Source organism: Mucor mucedo (genome assembly GCF_025094135.1).
Source record: "Mucor mucedo strain NRRL 3635 chromosome Unknown EV154scaffold_72, whole genome shotgun sequence".
Classification (NCBI taxonomy): Eukaryota; Fungi; Mucoromycota; class Mucoromycetes; order Mucorales; family Mucoraceae; genus Mucor; species Mucor mucedo.
The window spans coordinates 179724-198389 of NW_026252356.1; the positions used below are offsets into that span (position 1 = coordinate 179724).

General features: G+C 40.3%; 6 protein-coding genes across 6 annotated transcripts; 5 read left to right on the plus strand and 1 right to left on the minus strand.

Moving 5' to 3' along the window:
- Positions 1-697: 697 nt before the first annotated feature.
- EV154DRAFT_515203 (cytochrome c oxidase subunit IV) lies at positions 698-1591 on the plus strand. The gene is made up of 3 exons (XM_051602235.1): positions 698-1016; positions 1088-1219; positions 1311-1591. Exons 1-3 carry the CDS (start codon positions 812-814, stop codon positions 1445-1447), a joined length of 474 nt encoding a protein of 157 aa, XP_051455735.1. The 5' UTR covers positions 698-811; the 3' UTR covers positions 1448-1591.
- A 47-nt stretch (positions 1592-1638) lies between these two features.
- On the plus strand, positions 1639-2573 carry EV154DRAFT_604172 (prefoldin, alpha subunit; the record flags this gene model as incomplete). Its single annotated transcript, XM_051607386.1, has 6 exons — positions 1639-1863; positions 1928-2033; positions 2114-2127; positions 2187-2297; positions 2364-2469; positions 2533-2573. The coding sequence occupies exons 1-6, from the start codon at positions 1786-1788 to the stop codon at positions 2571-2573; spliced, it is 456 nt and encodes a 151-aa protein (XP_051455736.1). The 5' UTR covers positions 1639-1785.
- Positions 2574-2793: 220 nt separating this feature from the next.
- Positions 2794-3954, plus strand: EV154DRAFT_424063 (diaphanous GTPase-binding domain-containing protein; the record flags this gene model as incomplete). The annotated part of the gene is made up of 5 exons (XM_051596171.1): positions 2794-2938; positions 2993-3129; positions 3246-3523; positions 3585-3665; positions 3732-3954. The coding sequence occupies 5 exons, from the start codon at positions 2794-2796 to the stop codon at positions 3952-3954; spliced, it is 864 nt and encodes a 287-aa protein (XP_051455737.1).
- A 151-nt stretch (positions 3955-4105) lies between these two features.
- EV154DRAFT_424175 (uncharacterized protein) lies at positions 4106-7939 on the plus strand (the record flags this gene model as incomplete). Its single annotated transcript, XM_051596176.1, has 8 exons — positions 4106-4189; positions 4264-4838; positions 4976-5486; positions 5682-6530; positions 6623-6778; positions 6865-7081; positions 7165-7566; positions 7629-7939. The coding sequence occupies 8 exons, from the start codon at positions 4106-4108 to the stop codon at positions 7937-7939; spliced, it is 3105 nt and encodes a 1034-aa protein (XP_051455738.1).
- A 171-nt stretch (positions 7940-8110) lies between these two features.
- Positions 8111-13645, plus strand: EV154DRAFT_553210 (Sec23-binding domain of Sec16-domain-containing protein). The gene is made up of 7 exons (XM_051605115.1): positions 8111-11155; positions 11247-11572; positions 11663-11849; positions 11937-12203; positions 12290-12408; positions 12476-13164; positions 13233-13645. The coding sequence occupies exons 1-7, from the start codon at positions 8367-8369 to the stop codon at positions 13548-13550; spliced, it is 4695 nt and encodes a 1564-aa protein (XP_051455739.1). The 5' UTR covers positions 8111-8366; the 3' UTR covers positions 13551-13645.
- A 1730-nt stretch (positions 13646-15375) lies between these two features.
- On the minus strand, positions 15376-17146 carry EV154DRAFT_424156 (uncharacterized protein; the record flags this gene model as incomplete). The annotated part of the gene is made up of 2 exons (XM_051596175.1): positions 15376-16608; positions 16718-17146. 2 exons carry the CDS (start codon positions 17144-17146, stop codon positions 15376-15378), a joined length of 1662 nt encoding a protein of 553 aa, XP_051455740.1.
- Positions 17147-18666: the final 1520 nt, after the last annotated feature.

Sequence of the window (18666 nt, forward strand, 5' to 3'; positions counted from 1 at the left end):
ACAACCAATCAAGTCACTTGATGCTTATTCATGAAGGAAATTCCCCCCGTGTGTCTCTCCAAAGAGTCATAAATTCCAGAATGATGATACCATCTCACATGCGACTCTTAGGGCTATTAGAACTCCCCAAGGACGATGAGGTGTTTACATGTCTTTCTTTTTTTTTTTTTTTTTTTTTTTTTTTTTTTTTTTTTTTTCATGCGTCTCAACCAGTAATTGTTTAATTATCCCATTGCGACTTGCCTGTATTAGAATGGAGAGAGTCTCTATGTCGCTGCTGAATAATGTTATTTCAAGCGAAAGTGAGATTTAATAGACTGTTTCAACGTAGTAGAGTACCACTCACTGACACAATTGAAACTTGTGATAAACGCACCTTATCGTTATTACAGTGGGTCACACAAGATGTCAGATCTCTATGGCATACTAGCAGGAATATCATGCTACTTGAGAATCATGGCCTATGGGCAAAATCAGATGGTTGTTTAGACGGCATAAATATCCCATAGGTGAAAGCATAAAATGCTAACTCAGGCATTGGTGATATACAGAGGTTACCGACACATCCACAGTGGTTGTGATACTCCCACATGCCAAAAAGAAAAGAAGACAGTCGGAGTTTTAAAATTTAATGACGTCTCTGGAAAATTGTGTATGAGTTCATAAAAATTTAAAATTTGGGCGGGGGGTAATGGGAGAAAGAAAAAAAAAGAGTGGGATAGGCCAAAACACCGCTTTGCCCTGCTATTTTTTTTTTTCCTTCCTCGCCCCCCCTTCTCTTTTCTCTCTCTTTGAAAACTTTTTATTAAATATGCTCCGTACTGTTGCTACTCGTACCCGTGTTGGTGCCGTTCGTGTCGTTCAACGCCGCAATGCCTCCAATGTTGCTGTTCAAAACATTGAATCTCGTTGGAGCACTCTTTCCACCGCTGAACAAAACACCATTGCCAAGCAACTCGAAGAAGCCCAAAAGGGTGACTGGAAGTCTCTCTCTCTCGATGAGAAGAAGGCTGCCTGTAAGTCTTAGAATAAGTCTCCTCTCTCTTACAGGTTGTTTAATCTTTTTATTTTTTTCTTCTTAAATCAGACTACATTGCCTTTGGTGCTCACGGTCCCCGTGCACCCATTACCAAGCCTGGTCATGCTACCAAGGTTGTTGCTGGTGTTGCCGGTGTTCTTGCTGCTTCCAGTGCTCTCTTCTACGCTATCCGTCTTGGTGGTAAAGTATATATTTTTTTTTTCATTGGGGATAGAGAGAGATAGAAAAGAAAGGGAGATTTTTTTTTATTAAAAGACAATTTTAATCATAGGTCAAGAGAAGCCTCACACCATCAGCAAGGAATGGGAGGAAGCTACCAACGAGTACCTCAAGAGCCAGAACTCCAACCCTATCTCTGGTATCTCCTCAGAGGGATACAAGGGAACTGGTTATGTCGTCAGCAAATAAACAGTTTAATAATTCCAATTTTTTTACACCATATAAAAAAAAAACTTATTTATACACATCGCACGTTGATTTCTATCTATCCACTCTACAACGTTGTTATAATATGTTTGTCATTAAAAAAAAAAATTATAGTACATACACACATTCCTGTCAAAAACCTTTTATTATTTATTTTTATTTATTTATTGACCCCCATAATGGACTGCTTACACACATCTTAACCCCGTAATAAGAACCCGAGAAAAAAAAAAAAAAAACTGACTATAAATTCAAACAGTTTCCTGAGGGGTTTTTCTTTTCTTTCTTAAAACACGTTCTTACTAAACACGAACAAGAAAATGGCTCAACAACAACAAGTCAACATTGCCGATCTCGACATGAATGCTCTTCAGCAAGTCAAGGGTCAATTAGAAGAAGTAACACACCCACCCACCCACACATACACACACAGGGACGACTTGCTTATATAACATCATGTAGGAATTAAACCATTTGACCCAATCTTACAGTAAACTCAAGAATGTCCAAGGCCGTTTCACCGACTGTGCCGAAAGTGTAGATGCTCTCAAAGTGGAAAAGGCCGATGGTATATAAAAAAAAAAAGGGTGAATGATGAAACAATGTATATTAACTGTCGCGTTTTTTTTCTCTCTCTCTTCTCTATAGACAAGACTATTCTTGTACCTCTCACTTCATCTATATCCTTTTTCTTCTAATGACTAACCATTGACAACTACAGTTTTACATCATTATTGTCCTTAACCCCCTCTTGTACCTCTATGTTCCAGGTAAATTAAGCAATGTGAACAAGGTTATTGTGGATGTCGGTACCGGTTATTACGTTGAAAAGGTAAACCCAAATTTAGTAGGTTAGGGTGATAAACTGATCTCATTTTGGGGAATTTTTTTTTTTTAGTCTGTCGGAGATGCATCCAAGTTTTATAATGACAAGGTTGGATATGTCAAAAAGAACCTCGGTACACTTGAAAAGACCATCACTGACAAACAAAGCACATTAAGAGGTAAAACAATCACATAAAGAAACCATCTAACAATGGATCCTGATTTCACCTTTTTTTTCATAGCCATTGTTAATGTCATGCAAGATAAAATGCAACAGAATTAAAAAAAAAAAAAAAAAAAAAAAAAGTTTAATTATCTAATTCAAGCGGGACTATTTTGTTGTGTGTGTGTGTGTGTGCGTGTGCGTGTCTTTATATGTGTATATAAGTGTGTATCCACACTTATTGTGTGTGTCTCCCTATTTTTTCTTTCTTTTCTTTTCCCATCTCTTTTTTTTTTTTTTTTTTTCGTCTTCCTTTCCTTAAATCTATAAAGAGTATAAAATGGACCTCTTCAATCGAGGAAAATCAAAGGCAAAGAAAAAGGCAGACCAACCTGCCATACAAACCACAATTAGTACGCCTTTCACAAACACGCCTCATTCACCCAAAAGCCCTGTTCTTCATCCCAACGACGATTACGCATCAGGTATGTCAACCTTTAAAAGTAATTACGAGTAAGATTTTTATAAACCCAGTCCAGGGGTAGGACGTTTAGTAGAAGGCTCATCTTCCATAAGAAGCTCGCAATCTTCTTCAATACCAAGTACCGATGCCGAATACACCAACGTCGACACCATGACAGAAGCTGAAATAGAGGACTTTTTCGAAAAGATGCTGGTACACTTTTTTTTTTTATATATATATACAATTTCCCATTGGTTTCTTTTCTCCCTTTTTTTTTTTTTTAATTAACAACAATACACCCTTGTTTTTTTTTTCTTTCTTTAATGTAGACAAGAAGAGGAATTAACAGTAACAGTGATCGTTTAAAAATGCTATCGTTCCCCATCGATAAAAAGAGGCTTATGGTCGGCCAAGATATTCAATTCGAAAATAATGTCGTCGCCAGTCCTTCCAGCAGACGAACAGGTGTCGATAAAAAATTGGATCATCATCAAACCGAGAACAAAGGTCCCGAATATTATGTTCGCAAATTATCAGACATGTCAAAAGGTGTCAACACAAAAGTCGTTGCACATCTCGCTGTGGGACTTAGAACCATGCCATTGAGGTAAAATAAACACTCTCTACTTTATAAATAACACACTGACTCATCTCTCACAATGATCTAGTTGGGTGCGACAATTCATCGATATGCAAGGATTACAAGTCATTACTGCTTTATTAAAAGCCTTCAACAAAAACAAACAAAGGTACATCATCATCATTCTACTACCTTACATCATAATAATTTTGTTTTTGTTTTTTGTTTTCACTAGACAAGAATTGAGTTTATCCGTCGAAGCTGATTTATTGAAATGCTTCAAAGCCCTATTAAACAATAGAGCAAGTATAACAATGGAACCCTACATCCTTCTTTCTTCTAATATTCTCTATTATTTAGGTGGGAGCGCGAGAAGCAATGAAACATCCACAATGTGTAGAACAAATCGTCCATTGCATCGTCTCCCCATCCATCAATTCACGTCGACTCGTCTGTGAAGTCCTGGTCTTTATGTGCTATTATGAAGCACCCGTAGGTCAGGATCATGTCTTGAAAGCCATGGATAAATTACGTGACAAACAGCGAGGATTAGGTAGGTTTGATGCCTGGTTATACGAACTCGAAATCACTTTGGGAGGTCGTGGTCGTATGGGAAGTATGGTGGGTGCTAGTGAGGATTTCAAGCGAATGGCCGCTTATGGCCCTCCCGATAACCAACTCACCGACTACGCTGTAAGTTTTGCTACAATTTTTTTTGTTGTTGTTGTTGTTGTTGACCCAATCCATTTCACTCATTATAACCGCAGTTGTATAACATGATTTTGGTCAATGCGATTGTCAACATTGTCGAGGATCCAGAGATAAGAATCCACTTGCGAAACCAAATGAATGTATCAGGCCTCGAACGAGTGATGGAAAAAATGAACGAGCTATGTGACGAACATGTCGATCGCCAAGTGCGTGAATTCAAGACATTGGCCGAAAACGATCAAGACGAAATCATGGAACTGTACCACGAACACGTTCTCAGTGACCAAAACGACCCGCGTGATGTGTTTGAATGTATCCTTTCCAGTGTGGAAGGTACCCGAGGCTATGATTTCTTCTTGAGCTGTCTGCAGCATTTGTTGCTGGTCAACAATGAAGAATCCGGCTTGAAATCAAGGTACTACCAAATCATTGATAATCTCGTGGCTCAGGTCGTCTTGGATCATAAAGGGTTGGCAGATGATTTCTCCGCAGATTATACGACGACCGTACAACACTTGATTAATAAATTTGCAGATCAAGATCAACTTAAAACCACTCTCCAAGATATCAAATCCTTGCAACAAAACTATGATGAAATCGTACAAGAGCGTGATTTACTACGCCAACAATTGTCTCATCATGGAGGTAAATCATTTACACACATAGTTTTTTATCTTTTTCTTTGCTTAATGTTTCCCCCATCATTTTAGATGCCTTAGAAATCGTACAACTCAAGGAAAAGACCGTGTCTTTGGAAGACCTCCTAAGAATGTCTCGACACACGATCTCAACGCTCCAACGTAAACTCACCGATCTACAAAACGAATACGAATCCAGTTTACAAAAGGCCGAACGCCAATTAGACGAATTCTATAAACTGATTGGCGACGATGAATCCAACCTAGAAGGGGACATTGTGATCCCACGTAAAGATCTCGTCACCACATTTGCCAGAATACGTGCTCAAGAATCCTTGGAAGGCCGCAAAAAGGAATTCAAATCCACCACAGAAGCATCTGCACAACCACAACATGACCTCGAGAAATTATCCAGCCTAGAATCCGATAAAAGCAAGTACAAATCCATGGCCCTTGGTCTCACGGAAGAATTCAAGAGTCAATTGGCTCGTCAATTCGGTTCTAGTAGTGGCCTCAATGATTTCGTATTACCCGGTACCATGCCTTTAATGGGTTCCTCCGTAAGACGTTCCAATAATCGTCGTAGACATGTTCATGCTGAATTCTCGCCCACTGTTCCCCTCGATCAGGAAGTTGTAACCGTCACCACCACCACTGAAAACACACCCTCTTCAAGACCCACTTCCTCATCCAAGAGCAGAGATATAGCTTCCAAGAGTAGAGACATTTCCACCAAAAGTAGAGATATGTCGACCAAGAACAGAGATTCACATTCAAGTGTTATCTCTTCATTAGCATCAAGTATCATGGATACATTTACCCATCATTCAAAAGAGCAACCGATACCCATCCCTTCCACTCAACATTTACCTGGTAATGCACCTCCTCCTCCTCCTCCACCACCTCCTCCTGCATCTGGTGCATACATGCCTCATGGATCTACTGCTCCTCCACCACCACCGCCACCACCTCCACCACCACCACCAGGTACAGCAGGCATTCCTCCTCCTCCTCCCCCACCTCCCCCACCAGGCACAGCGGGTATTCCTCCCCCTCCTCCACCACCACCAGGTACAACGGGTATTCCTACTCCACCACCCGCTCCCCCAGGGGCAGCAACAGCAGGAGGACCCTGTGCTCCACCTCCACCACCTCCTCCCGGCGCCCCACCCGCTGATGGCCTCAACGTAGCCACACTTCGCAAGCAACTGCGCCACCGCCCTGTTATGCGAACGCGCCAACTGCAATGGCAGAAGCTCTCGGTAAACGCATTAGGTTCTACGGTATGGCGCAACATGACGACGGAAGAAATGGACGAAGCGTTAGAGGATATGCTTGAAGCGGAAGGTATTTTCCAACGTATGGAGGAGGCGTTTGCTCAACGTGTGATTGAGAAGGCAAAACCTGTAACGAAGGAGAAACGAGCCGAGATCTGTATCATTGATTCACGCAAGGCGTATAATATCAGTATTGCGGTGCTGGCCAAATGCAAAAATCTAACGTTTGCCGAATTTAAGCATAAGATCTTGATGGTGGATGAAAAGTTCTGTACTGAGGTGCTCCTACGTAACTTGATACTGAATGCACCCTCTCATGATGAAATGGGAAAATTGTCCGTGTTTTTAAAATCGGCTTCTGAAGAGGATTTAGCCAGTCTTTCCAAACCCGATCAATTCTGTGCCGAGGTAAAGACCCCTTTTCTACTAATAGAGAGGGGGGAGGAATTAATCATCCTAACTCACTTACTCACCCAACTTTATCTTTTTTTTTTAAATAGATCATGTCCATTGATAGATTTAAAGAACGTATTGGTAATATGCTATTCGTATCCACTTTCCATGAACGTGTGACTCAATTAGGCCGAAATATGACCAATGTCATGGACGCTTCCACCAGTATTAAGGATTCAGAGCCTTTCAAGGAACTCTTGAACGTAAGTCTTTCTTTTTTTCAGACACCCCCCCAAAAAAAAAAAAAAAATTAACCTTTTTTTTTTTCTCTCTCTCTCATCTAAAAAAGCTTATTCTGATGGTGGGTAATTTCTTAAACGGTTCGAATTTTCAAGGTGGCGCTTTCGGTATTCGTATCAGCAGTATCAATAAATTAGTTGATACCCGTGCATCCAGTAACGATACCACTTTGCTTCACTTTTTATGTACCATGGTGGAAGAAAAGTTCCCGTCTATTAGTGAGAACCTTGTGAATGATTTAGAAGTTTGTCGCGAGGCTTGTCGAGGTAAAAAAAAAAAAAGTCGATTTTTTTTTTGATAATTTGTCACGGTGTAACTTACCCTTTCATTTCTCTAGTCACAATACAAGATCTGATCAGGGATTACAATGAATTACGTGTAGGACTTCAAACGTTGATTCATGAACTGGATTACCATTATGGCGCGGATTACGAACCCCCACGCGGTGATAATTACGCAGACACCATGTATAAATTCCGGGATCGGGCTATTGAAAAATTTGACCAGATCGAGGTGCGTTATACGTCCATGGATGTTGCATACAAGGACGTTGTCTCTTACTTTGGCGAGGATCCAGCCGACATGAAACCGGATGAATTCTTTGGGATCTTCCAGACCTTTAATTCCAGTTGGACCAAGGCTAAAAGCGATATTGAAGCGCAAAGGAAAAAAGCGGAACAGGCTGAAAAGGCCAAGGAATTCCAGGAGCAGCGAAAAGCACGATTGCAGGCGCGTTTGGATATGAATGAAGGTAACTTGTCATCAAAAGTAGGTGGCTGGAAAAGACGTGTGAAATTAAATTGTCTTGCGTAGGAGCCGCAGAAAATAACGACGAAAAGGATATTGTGGATAATTTATTGGAGAAATTACGTCTGGGTGAAATGAGTTCGGCCTCTTCTTCTTCGTATAGAAAGAGTCGTAGAATATCACATAGAGAACGTAGAAAAACAAGAGCAGAATCCATGGTGGTCAAAGCTGAAGATCTACTAAGACACATTCAAAATGAAGAAGACGCTCCACCCGTACCAAGAGCCAGAAGTGGTTCTAAAAGATTCACAAGTTCGGAAAGAATGAAAAGGCTGGCTTCCTTGGCTGATAAGGGAGAAATCATTAATTCATCATAATTTATATATTTATTTTTTTAATAAAGGGGGCGAGGAAGGGAGATAGGATGTTCTTTTTTATCATCCAATGAAACAAATCCACAGTAGTAAGGATCGTCGTACGCTCAAAAAAAAGTGTGGGGTTTTAAAAACAAGAAAAATGCCTGTAGATTATCCACAAATTACTAAAAAGCTAAATCAACTACCTTTTTATCTCAAAAACATACTTGTTTTACACATTTACAGTTTTTGTTGAACAAGAAAAAAAAAAAAACTCAAGGGAGAAATTAGCTTAAATTCTTTTGTGTGTATTTTTTTTTTATATATATATTCATAGCAGAAAATAGAAATTAGTGCTTGATAAACAAAAAAAAAAAAAAAGAGTAAAGTTTTGGAAGACATGGCTTCATCATCAAATCAACTAACAGCACTTTAATCTTTTAGTTCCATGACCTCTCATAAAGAAGAGCCTAATCCTTCCATCTTGTTCGGGGATTCCGCTGGAGATGATCCATTTAGTCAAATGCTTCAACAGAATTCCGTCTCGGAACTCCCACCAGCACCAGTAGGAAAAGCAGTAGTAACCGAACAAAAGAAAACACCTACTACTGCCAATGTTCAACCATTAGCGGATGCTTCTAGCTTATTCGCCACACCTAGTGGTACAGCCAATACAGATGCCGCTGACATCTTTTTTTCTTCCCCTCAACCAAAAACGACTACTGCTACAACCACAACGTCGACTCATTCACAAAACGCGTCTGCCGCAAACTTCTTTGAACAACAACCATCGGAATCTTTCTTTGATGGTCTGGCTCAACCGGAGGTTCATAACCCTCCCGTCTCATCTACCGCTTCTCTCACCCAAGCTTTTGACCCCAACGCTTATTCAGCCACAGACTACAGTCAACCTCAAGAAGCCTACGATCAGCAAGCCGTAGAATATGACCCGAATCAATGGATTCAATTCGATCCCAATGTACATTATTATTACGATGAACAAAGTCAGCTTCATTATTACGACCCCAATACCAACCAAGAATACGATATGAGTCAATATACTTACGATGATCAAGGTCAGCCCTATGATTATCAGTACGATCCTCAGTATGCTGAATATTACGCTCAACAAGCTTATGATCCTGCTACCACAGTAGAACCTACCGCCGATAATAATGCTGCTGCTGCTGCTGCTGTTACTGGTGGTACTTATGCTCCCGAACCTGCCTCTTCTGGTGCAATGGCTGGTTATACCGATGGAACCTCTCACGATCAACAAGTCTATACACAAGATAATTACGATCCTAATGCTTATGCTCCCGTACCCGAATCTCAAGGATACAGTCAAGAAGATTTCTTTCATTCTCAGGTGTATAATAATAATAATAATAATAATGCAGTAGCGGAAGTTCCAGCTCAAATTCAATCTGAACAAACAATTGACACTCAGCATCAGGCTTACCCACAGGATGATTATGCTCCCGTCACCGCCGTCACTCAGATCGAAGGAGAGGACTATGAGTCAACACATCATCATTATGGTACACAAGATTATACTCCATCCGATTTCTTTGCTGAGGATTTACAACAGGAACAGGCTCTACCTCCTCCTCCTAAAGCCAATCCTCCACCTCCTTCCAAAGCCATGTCCATGCCTCCCCCCAGTGGTCCTCCCCAATCTATTTCGCTTCCTCCCAAATCCAATTCAGTCAATGATGCTTCTAGTGAGGAGAATAAACAGCCCACCATCACCACTCAGCATGAAGCAGACGGCTTACAAGAAGTCCACGATGATCAACCCACAGACGATGTCGATCTCAATGATTTAGACCATATGGTATTAAGCTCTTTCAACAAGGACGAGCATCTCTACGAAGCCGAAGATGAATTAGATCGTCTGGTCTCTGCATCCTCCAAGAAAGATCCGGTTTATAATAACCCTAATGAGTATGAAGAACCTTCTGACCTTCACGTCGAAACTCACCCACATGTTGAGGAAACCGTCTTATCGTCTTATGAACCTCAACAAGATGACAAGTCGTCGGATCATCATGCTGACCAAGCTTTCCAGTATGCTCCTCCTCAAGAAACAAACGTTTATGCTCCTCTTCAGGATGTCTATGCACCTCAGAAGGACGCTTATGCACCTCAGCAGGATGCCTATGTTCCTCAAGAGGACGCCTATGCCCCTCAACAGGACGCTTATGTTCCTCAGAAGGACGTCTATGCTCCTCAACAAGACGCCTATGCTCCTCAACAAGACGCCTATGCTCCTCAACAAGACGCCTATGCTCCTCAACACGACGCCTATGCTCCTCAGCAGGACGATTATGCTCCCCAACAAGACGCCTATGCTCCTCAACAGGACGCCTATGCTCCTCAGAAGGACGCCTATGTTCCTCAATCGTCTGATCAAGTGGTGGATTATTCCTCTTCTTATACACCTCAGCCCACCGACGTATATACGCCTCAACAACATGATCGATCCATGCATGCGCCTCCCAAAACCGAGCCAGCACATGAGCCATCTACCCAACCCACTGCTATTGTGGAGAAACCCCCAACGACGCAAAGATCCATGAAGACACCATCCTATGCTCCCCCAAGAAGCATGAGCACAGTAAGTCATCCACAGACTTCACCCCTCATGTCCAGAAAATCCATGACCTCTCCACCACCACCAGTAGCAGCAGGGATGAATGCCATGCAAGCATTTACACAACAACGATCCAACAGTATCACAGAACCCGATCGTAAACAAAACGGATCCCCTTTTACAGGCTACCCTTATTCTATTGAGCGTTCCGCTACAGTTCCACCTCCCATGACAGAACGCATTGCCTCCCCACGTCCCATGTTAACAGCCTGCCCAGATCCTCAATGCGAAGGAGAGAACAAGGCTAAAGCCAAATTCTGCTGTGAATGCGGTCGTCCCTTGGCAGGTATCTCCCGATCCACCACCCCTTCCGCTGGTCTATCCCCCGGTGTCTTTACCATGTCCGAGACCAATCAAGTGGTACCTCGTACCGCTTTGGATGAAAAGAAGGATACGATGCGTGAAAGTCTCAAGAAATTTATATCTCACTCTATCTTGTCTCATCATACACAAGAGGATAAACAACAATTCGCTTTACAATACATGGATTCTCGTATCTCGGAATTTCATGATGAAAAGGCCTTGGTTTGGAACATTGTCAAATTAATGATACAACATCAGGATCAAACCTTGGGCGATGGGTAAGTTAATATTTTAAAAACAAGTCCCCCCCCCCCTCCTTTTTTTTTTCTATACGCTCATTCTTTAACCCATTTCCTACTACTTTGATAGTGGCCAATTAGATAAATCCATCGCACAATTACTTGTGACCCCAACTCCTTTGGATGACGCATCATTGCCTTTGGATCAACTGGAACATTATTTATTACAGGGAGATCGAGAGGGAGCCTGTCAATTTGCTACGGAACATGATCTATGGGCACATGCTTTACTCATCAGTCAAAGCCAAGGTCCCGATCATTTTAAGCAGCTTATCTCGAAATTTATTGACAGAGAACTATTTGCCTCAACTGAATCCACCCTTACGCATCTTCCGGCCGATAAAAAAGAATTGCGTATGCTTTATTCCATTTTCAGTGGCGCTGGTGCAGATGCGGGTAAAAAAAAAAAAAAAAAAATCACATACCAATCTCATGACAATTTTTTTTTTCATCCGTCTTAATTTTTTTTTTCTTTTTTCTGTTTAGTGAGTCAGCTTACGAGAAATTCAGTAACAGATCATCCTGCCACACACTTTTCGGAGGATTCCCTTCCAGATTGGAAAAAGGCTTTGTCCTTGATCTTGCTTAATCGTTCCTCCAATGATTCTGAAGCTATTTCCGAATTAGGTCATCAATTAAAGACAGCAGGTTTCCCTACCAATGCATTTATCTGGTAAGCAACGTGTTTAAATTGATCCGGGTGCCAGTACAAAAAAAAAAAAAAAAAAACTTAACCTTTTTTTTTTTTTTGAAACCATAGTTACATGTTGTCACCTGATACGATAAAAGGTCTAGGCGGGATCTTTTCGACGGAAGACAAGACGGATTTAGACGCTTTATACCTTACAGAATTCTACGAATACGCTTGCAAGATTCAATTACCTCAATACAAGCTCATGCTCGCTTGGTGGTTGATTGAATTGGACATGACACAAGAAGCTGCCATTTACTCTGATGCTTTGGCCGATAGTCTTACTTTGGAAGAGATCACCGGATTTAACGAAATTCGTGATACAGTGACAGACAGGTATACATAAAAACTTATCGGAAATCTCGATTCTTTTTTTTTTTTTTTTTTCCTTTGAGCTAACAAACATCCCCCCCAAAAAAAAGTAGTGTTACATCGTTACTAAACAAGGCTACTTTTGATTCCTTGATAAAGACAATCACAGACAAAATTCAAAGTCGTCATCCAGATCCCACTTATCTGGGTACCTCCTCATATGCTTACGGTAAAAAATAATGAAAGAAATGACAGAAAAAACTCAGAACTCACATGCATTATTCTTAAAAAATCAGATGATACGACCGGACAAGTCACATCGGATCAACAAGTAGACAATGGGTTCAATTATGGTTATAGCTATGGAGGTGGTTACACTGAACCTGATCACACAAGTTACGCGCCATCGCCATCACAAGCGGAAGGGATCCAATCCTCGCCTTTCCAAAACTCAGCCGTGACCTCACCTTTCCAACAACAACAACAGCAACAACCTTTCACCCATACAGGTGTTCACTCACCTTTCCAACATCATCATCATCAGGAGGGTTACACACCATCCCAAAGTCATACCACGCATTGGGACACGGTCGAGACAAAGGAAGAACAGCCGGCCTATCAACCTTATCAACATGAGACTCCCACCAGTTATGAACCCGATGCTTATACACCCTCTACCACCCATAATAACACTACATGGGATGATGATGATGATTTAGGTTTTGGTAACTCTAAAAAGAAGGCAGACAAAGTGACTGAAGGTTCCACCGCCAGAGAAGAAAAACCCAATGAAGTAGAAGAGAAAAAGGAAGAGAAATCCGCTACTGCGGCTCCCAGTGGTGGTTGGGGGATTTTCTCCCTCTTTGGTGGCGGTCGTAAAGAAAAGGAACAAACCTCTGAAGAAAAAAAGGCTGTCAAAGCCAACTTGGGTGAACAAAGTTCATTTTACTATGATGAAAAGGAGAAGCGTTGGGTGAACAAACTTGTAAGTCCATTTTTTTTATTAGATTTTTTTTTCCTTAGCTATATGATTTGTTAACTCTCTTTTATTAGAATGACGCCAAGCCTGAGACTACAGCGACTCCTCCACCTCCAAAATCTGCTACACCACAACCCAGTTTTCCAACTAATACACCTCCACCTCCCCCTGCTTCTGCTGCTGCCATGATGACACCTCCTACATCCGCTGGATTAAAACCTGCCAGTATGCCACCTGTACGTATCAGCTCAACACCCAATGTACCTTCCACAGGTGGTCCTCCCAACGCCGCTCCTCCTTCCTTTAGTACACCACCCGCTACCAGACGTAGTGGAGGTGCTAGAAAATCCATGCGATCGCGTTACGTAGATGTACTCAACACCACCACCTAGTTCTCTCTCTCCCCCCTCCCCCTTTTTTTTCCTTTTTTTTTTTTTATCTTATAAAATTTTATCCCAAATAAACTATTTATCTATTATTATTACTCATTTATACAGCTCATTTAAAATTTTTGTTTGTCCTGAGCTTATTGGTAAGATTATGACTAAAAAAAAAAAATCACACACAGAGCAGCCGGTTAAATAAGTTACGGCTTGGCAATATTTCTTTTTATGTATGGGTTGCTCTAAAAATAACCTTTTAAGAAGGAGGTTTTTTGCAAGTGTTTGTAAGTAAAGGCCCAAACATGATGGGATGATGAAACAATGAAATCATTCTGACATAAGCCTCTTGTTTATCATCCTACAAATTAAAGCTGGTTCCACACACACGCTTTATTCTTCTCCTTTTTCTTTTCTTTTAACAAATTTCTTCTATCGTATGAAAGTAACTGATAAAGTAAAAAAAAAAAAAAAGGTTACTTAGTCATACTGGCCTTCTGGTCTTAGCCAGAATTACTGTAAGTGGTATATAAAAAAAAAAAATACGGAGGTCTAGACATTTCCGTAAGAGACGCCTTGAACGTATACAAGTGCTGGTTTTCTGTATAGATGAGAATACTCGTTCTCTTTATACATCTAAACCTACTGAATGGCCCAAAGGAACAAAAATCTGACATTGTTTATACTGCCTCAGTAACATCCTCTGGGATTGCCACCAGTGTTAATTGAGGTCCCAATATACCATTAGCCTGGATTTTGTTGACCGCCTTTTTAGGGGGTACTCCTTAATTTGCGAAAAAAGAAAGAATACAAAGTGAAGCCAATTGTAGTTGTGTTTGGTACCTACGCAACACGTAATGAAATCAGCTCGGGACTTTGAGGTAACTTCTTTTTATTGATGAAGCAAATCCCTTGCAAGTGCTGGGCAGAAAATGTTCTATTTCTTGATCAAAACACATTCATGGAAGCTACCAAGACTGTTCCTCTCCCCTCCTTTTTGGTGGCGATTGCCTACTTGTTCTCTTCAAAAAAAAAAAAAAAAAAAAAAAAAAAGCTTTCATTGCTAGTATCTGAATATAGAGACGACCTTACTTTACAAACACTCTATGCAATTGATAAAGAACAAACAATGACCAAAGTCGCTGCAGAGCAGTCAACTTCTGAGGTTTGCGATCAAAGCAATCTACAGTTCAATTTTTTTTTCTTTTGAACACCCTTTTTGAAAAAAGCGCCTACGCGCATATGCTGATGATGGTGCTCTTTACACCCAAACATGTAAATACAAGTATACATAAAGAAACAAAGAATTTGTAGAGTCTATGCTACCATCACCCGAATCATCAGATTTGGCCAAAAGCATGATGAATGACAGCAGCTCTTTTATTGATATTCTTCGTAAGGAAATTAGTGTACCTTAAAACAGATGTGGATTATGTTAAGCAGTTCAAGCAAAACGAAAGTAGAATGGACTGGCAAACATGTAAAAAAAAAAAAGATTAATTTGTTGTATATGTCAAAATAAAGTTGTAAATTCATATCAGGCTATTTTTTATTTTATTTTTTGGCTTTTCTTAATCTTTAGAGCCCTAAGATTTATCGATAAAAAGTTCCCAATGAATTTTGGTCTATTTAGGTATGAGACATCTGTTGCATTTACAAAGGAAGGAGTAGGCGAGATGCGTCAGTCATCATTTTGACATGTTACACATTTAGAAATTATAAAAGCGACCAATTTTTTCAGTAAAGTGACGGTGGAAACACTGTATAAAGTATATTTTTAAAACAGAAAAGAGTTTGTGTGTGTGTGTGTGTGTGGGGGGATGATTAGTTTTTTTTTTTAAAGAGACAAGACAGCAAGTGGTGGTTTTCCACCTTCATCCATGACTGTAGCTGGATGAACAAGTCCCTCTTGGTTGGAATTTGAAATATCCACTAAATGATAATCTTCTTTAAATAAACTACCTTGAACAAACTGTTGTAATTCCTGAGGTGTCCAACCACTTTCCACAGCCTGTTCAATCCCACCTCGTCTCATGATCTCCTCTTGCAATAAAGCTTCTGATTTCTTTACACTTAATCGATACGCAAATATATCCTTTCGTTGTTGCGTAATCGAATCCAATTCATTCTCCAAGACAGCTTCCAATTCATCAAAATAACTCATCTTCAGTTCCAGTTTCTTTACCTCCGTATCAACCACAGAATGAACCAAACGTCGAATCTCCTTTTCTTCAATCAATGACAAGGATTTTGATTTGGCCGCTGCTGAACCCAAAGCAACCGAAGCAGCCTTCTCAATCGCCGTACGAGGTTTCTTTGCACTCTTTTCCACCTCCATTGTTGTTGTGTCCTCCTTTCTCTTCTTACTCGATTGTTCTTGACATGCAATTGCCGCATCCGCAGCGGCAGAAGCGACCTCTGGATCCACAGCAGATGCCAAAAACGCCAAAATAGACATGACAGGATTATCTGCCTGAGAAAACGGTGTACGTTGATGTTCTAATACACTCGAATGCTTCATCCGATGCTCCGTCTCACGATAAGGTTCATCAATCGGTAATTGTAAGAAATAGAAAATACATTGTTCACGCGTCTTGGTACCCACATATTCCGCAATGGTATTCCAATCATCGTCATATAATTCAATGGCCTCCAATAATAATAAGGTCTCTTCATCAGTCCATGCACGTTCATCCTCACTCCCATGCTTATACGCACTGGGTTCATAACGAATAAAATCACTGCTAAAACTTGTCATCGGGAATCGTCCTTCCTTATAACAAAGTGAACATAGATCCATATTCTTGGTCTTGACACTATGATATCGTTCACGAGAACATTCTGCTCCACAGGTAGTGCAATGATATTCTTTTGTATCTTTTCCTGTACTGCTCTCAAATACCTTTTGCCGTAATTCTACATTCATTTCGCCACCTAAAGAAGTCGACGGATTCGCTTGGGGTTTAATATTTGGTTTGAAGGGTGCTAATCCACGAGGTGTATCCGCCGTCACTCGAAAATGTCCTGTGAAAGGTGGTCCTACGGGAGATGGCCAAGTGGAAGGATCGCACTAGAGATTTTTTTAGACAAGTTAGCGTTTTGGTGTGTGTGTGTGTGTGCGCGTTTGCGCTTTTTTTTTTTTTAAATTCAAACCAAAAAAAAAAAAAAAAAATGTGTACCTCAAAGTTAATTAATCCCCATTGCTCTAAAAAGGCATGCACGCGCATAATAGCACAAACATCACCCGCTAAATTTCTTCGACATGCTGTTACGGCTAAATATTCCTTGGGGTTCAAACGATAGGTATTGATCATGAAATCACGATAATCTTGATAGATCAATGCCGTCTTTGATAAATTATGATGGGTGAAGAATTCGGGTAACGACACGCGCTCAATGTTATGAATCTGTTGCATATCAAACCAAGAAGCATACGGCGGTACAGTAACCGCTTGTGTTTGATCCACTAGGTATTGACGAGCTTCTTGTTCGATCTTGGCTCGTGCTGCTAATTTTTCTGCTTCGCGTTGTTCTCGTTCTTCTACACTCACAGTGGGTTCCGTTTCTTCAACAAGGCCAGAGACTCGGCTTGGAGATGAAGTGTCCATGGGTGAAAGTCTTTCATTAACATCCTCCATGTTTTTTTTTTGTGTTTTTTTTTTGCAAGTTAATCAGGAGAGAGAGAGAGAGAAATAAGCAGAGAGAAAAAAAAATCATATAGTCAGGAGAAGAAAAAAAAATGATGACGTTGAGATCGGACATTTGAATTGTACAGCAATATGCCGAGCGAGCATTTGTAGGTGTCAGGTAGTATGATGATAGGAAATTACAGAATGATTACCATAAGATCTCTTCCAATTGAAAGCAACAGATGATGCCACAACTACTTTTCCGATTATGTCCGATGTCTGAGTAGTTAAGACAATAATATCATCAAGATGGTGAGGGTCATTTAAATACCACATTTAGATTACTCACTGGTATTTAAATCATCTTTTTAACTATGAATGTTCTCGTATAATATAGTTGATAGATATGACAGATGGGATAAATGATATTTTTTAATCAGGGCAGATTTCCCTTGCTACGAACCACTTGTCGATCGCAATGTGTTCTTTTTTTATTACATAACTACCTTTGGCATGGTGCTTTCTCTCCTGTAAAAAGGCAAGCATCCGATGTACGTCGTGTACATATTATCTCCCCCCGCCCTTTAAAGTAACTGAGCATACTGAGGTGAACCTTTCTTTTTTTTTGGGGGGAATATCTTAAACTTGCTGTTTATGTTGAATCAACATGACTTGGTGATACCAAACTCTTTTGAATTCCTAACTACAAAATTGCATTGATCTAAAGTTAGACCTGAAAAAAAAAAAGAAAGGTCTGGTTTTAAGACCCAAAGGAGTAGAATGAGTGATCAGCACGATACACGCCACCCGTTGACGTTCATAACCTCCAAAGTAGATCTTGATATGAAAGAAAAAACAGCTACTTTAAAGGGAGAAGGAGCCGAAATCAACTTTAAACATACAGTCTATATAAATATTCTTACAATGACATTTTCATTAGAGAACCTTTCTATGCGTATAAATAGTAAGCAAAATTTATTACTATTCTACTTGTTACACCAGGCTGAAATAAGTGCTCCGGTAAAAGGATCCACGGTGCCTTGTGGCTTTCGTGTGATGCTGAATGACGGTAAAAAAAAAAGAGAGAGAACATCGGGAACAATATTCTGTATCTGTTCATAGTACGTGTTCCATCACGTGACTGCCTTAAAAAAAAGAAAAACTAGACAAGTCTAATTCCCTCCCCCCCTTCTTTCTTGGTTTCTTTTGAGTGATGTAGAGTGGTAAATAACCTCAAAACGTAAGCTCACCCATGTTTCCGGGCGCTGTCTGAATGGAAAAATACGCATACAAGATCGGAACTTGTATTCATCCTATTGGTTCTCAGCAATGACAAAAAAAAAAAAAAAATAGGGAACGAGAATTAAAAAAAAAAAAAAAGAGCTCGTGTTAAAAATAAGTGCTACTTTTTTTGTGTTTCGGCCCAGTGTGTGTGTGTGTGGGTGCTATTTTTATGCTTTTGCGTGGATTAGTTACAAGGAAGGAGCATGAATTTTTTT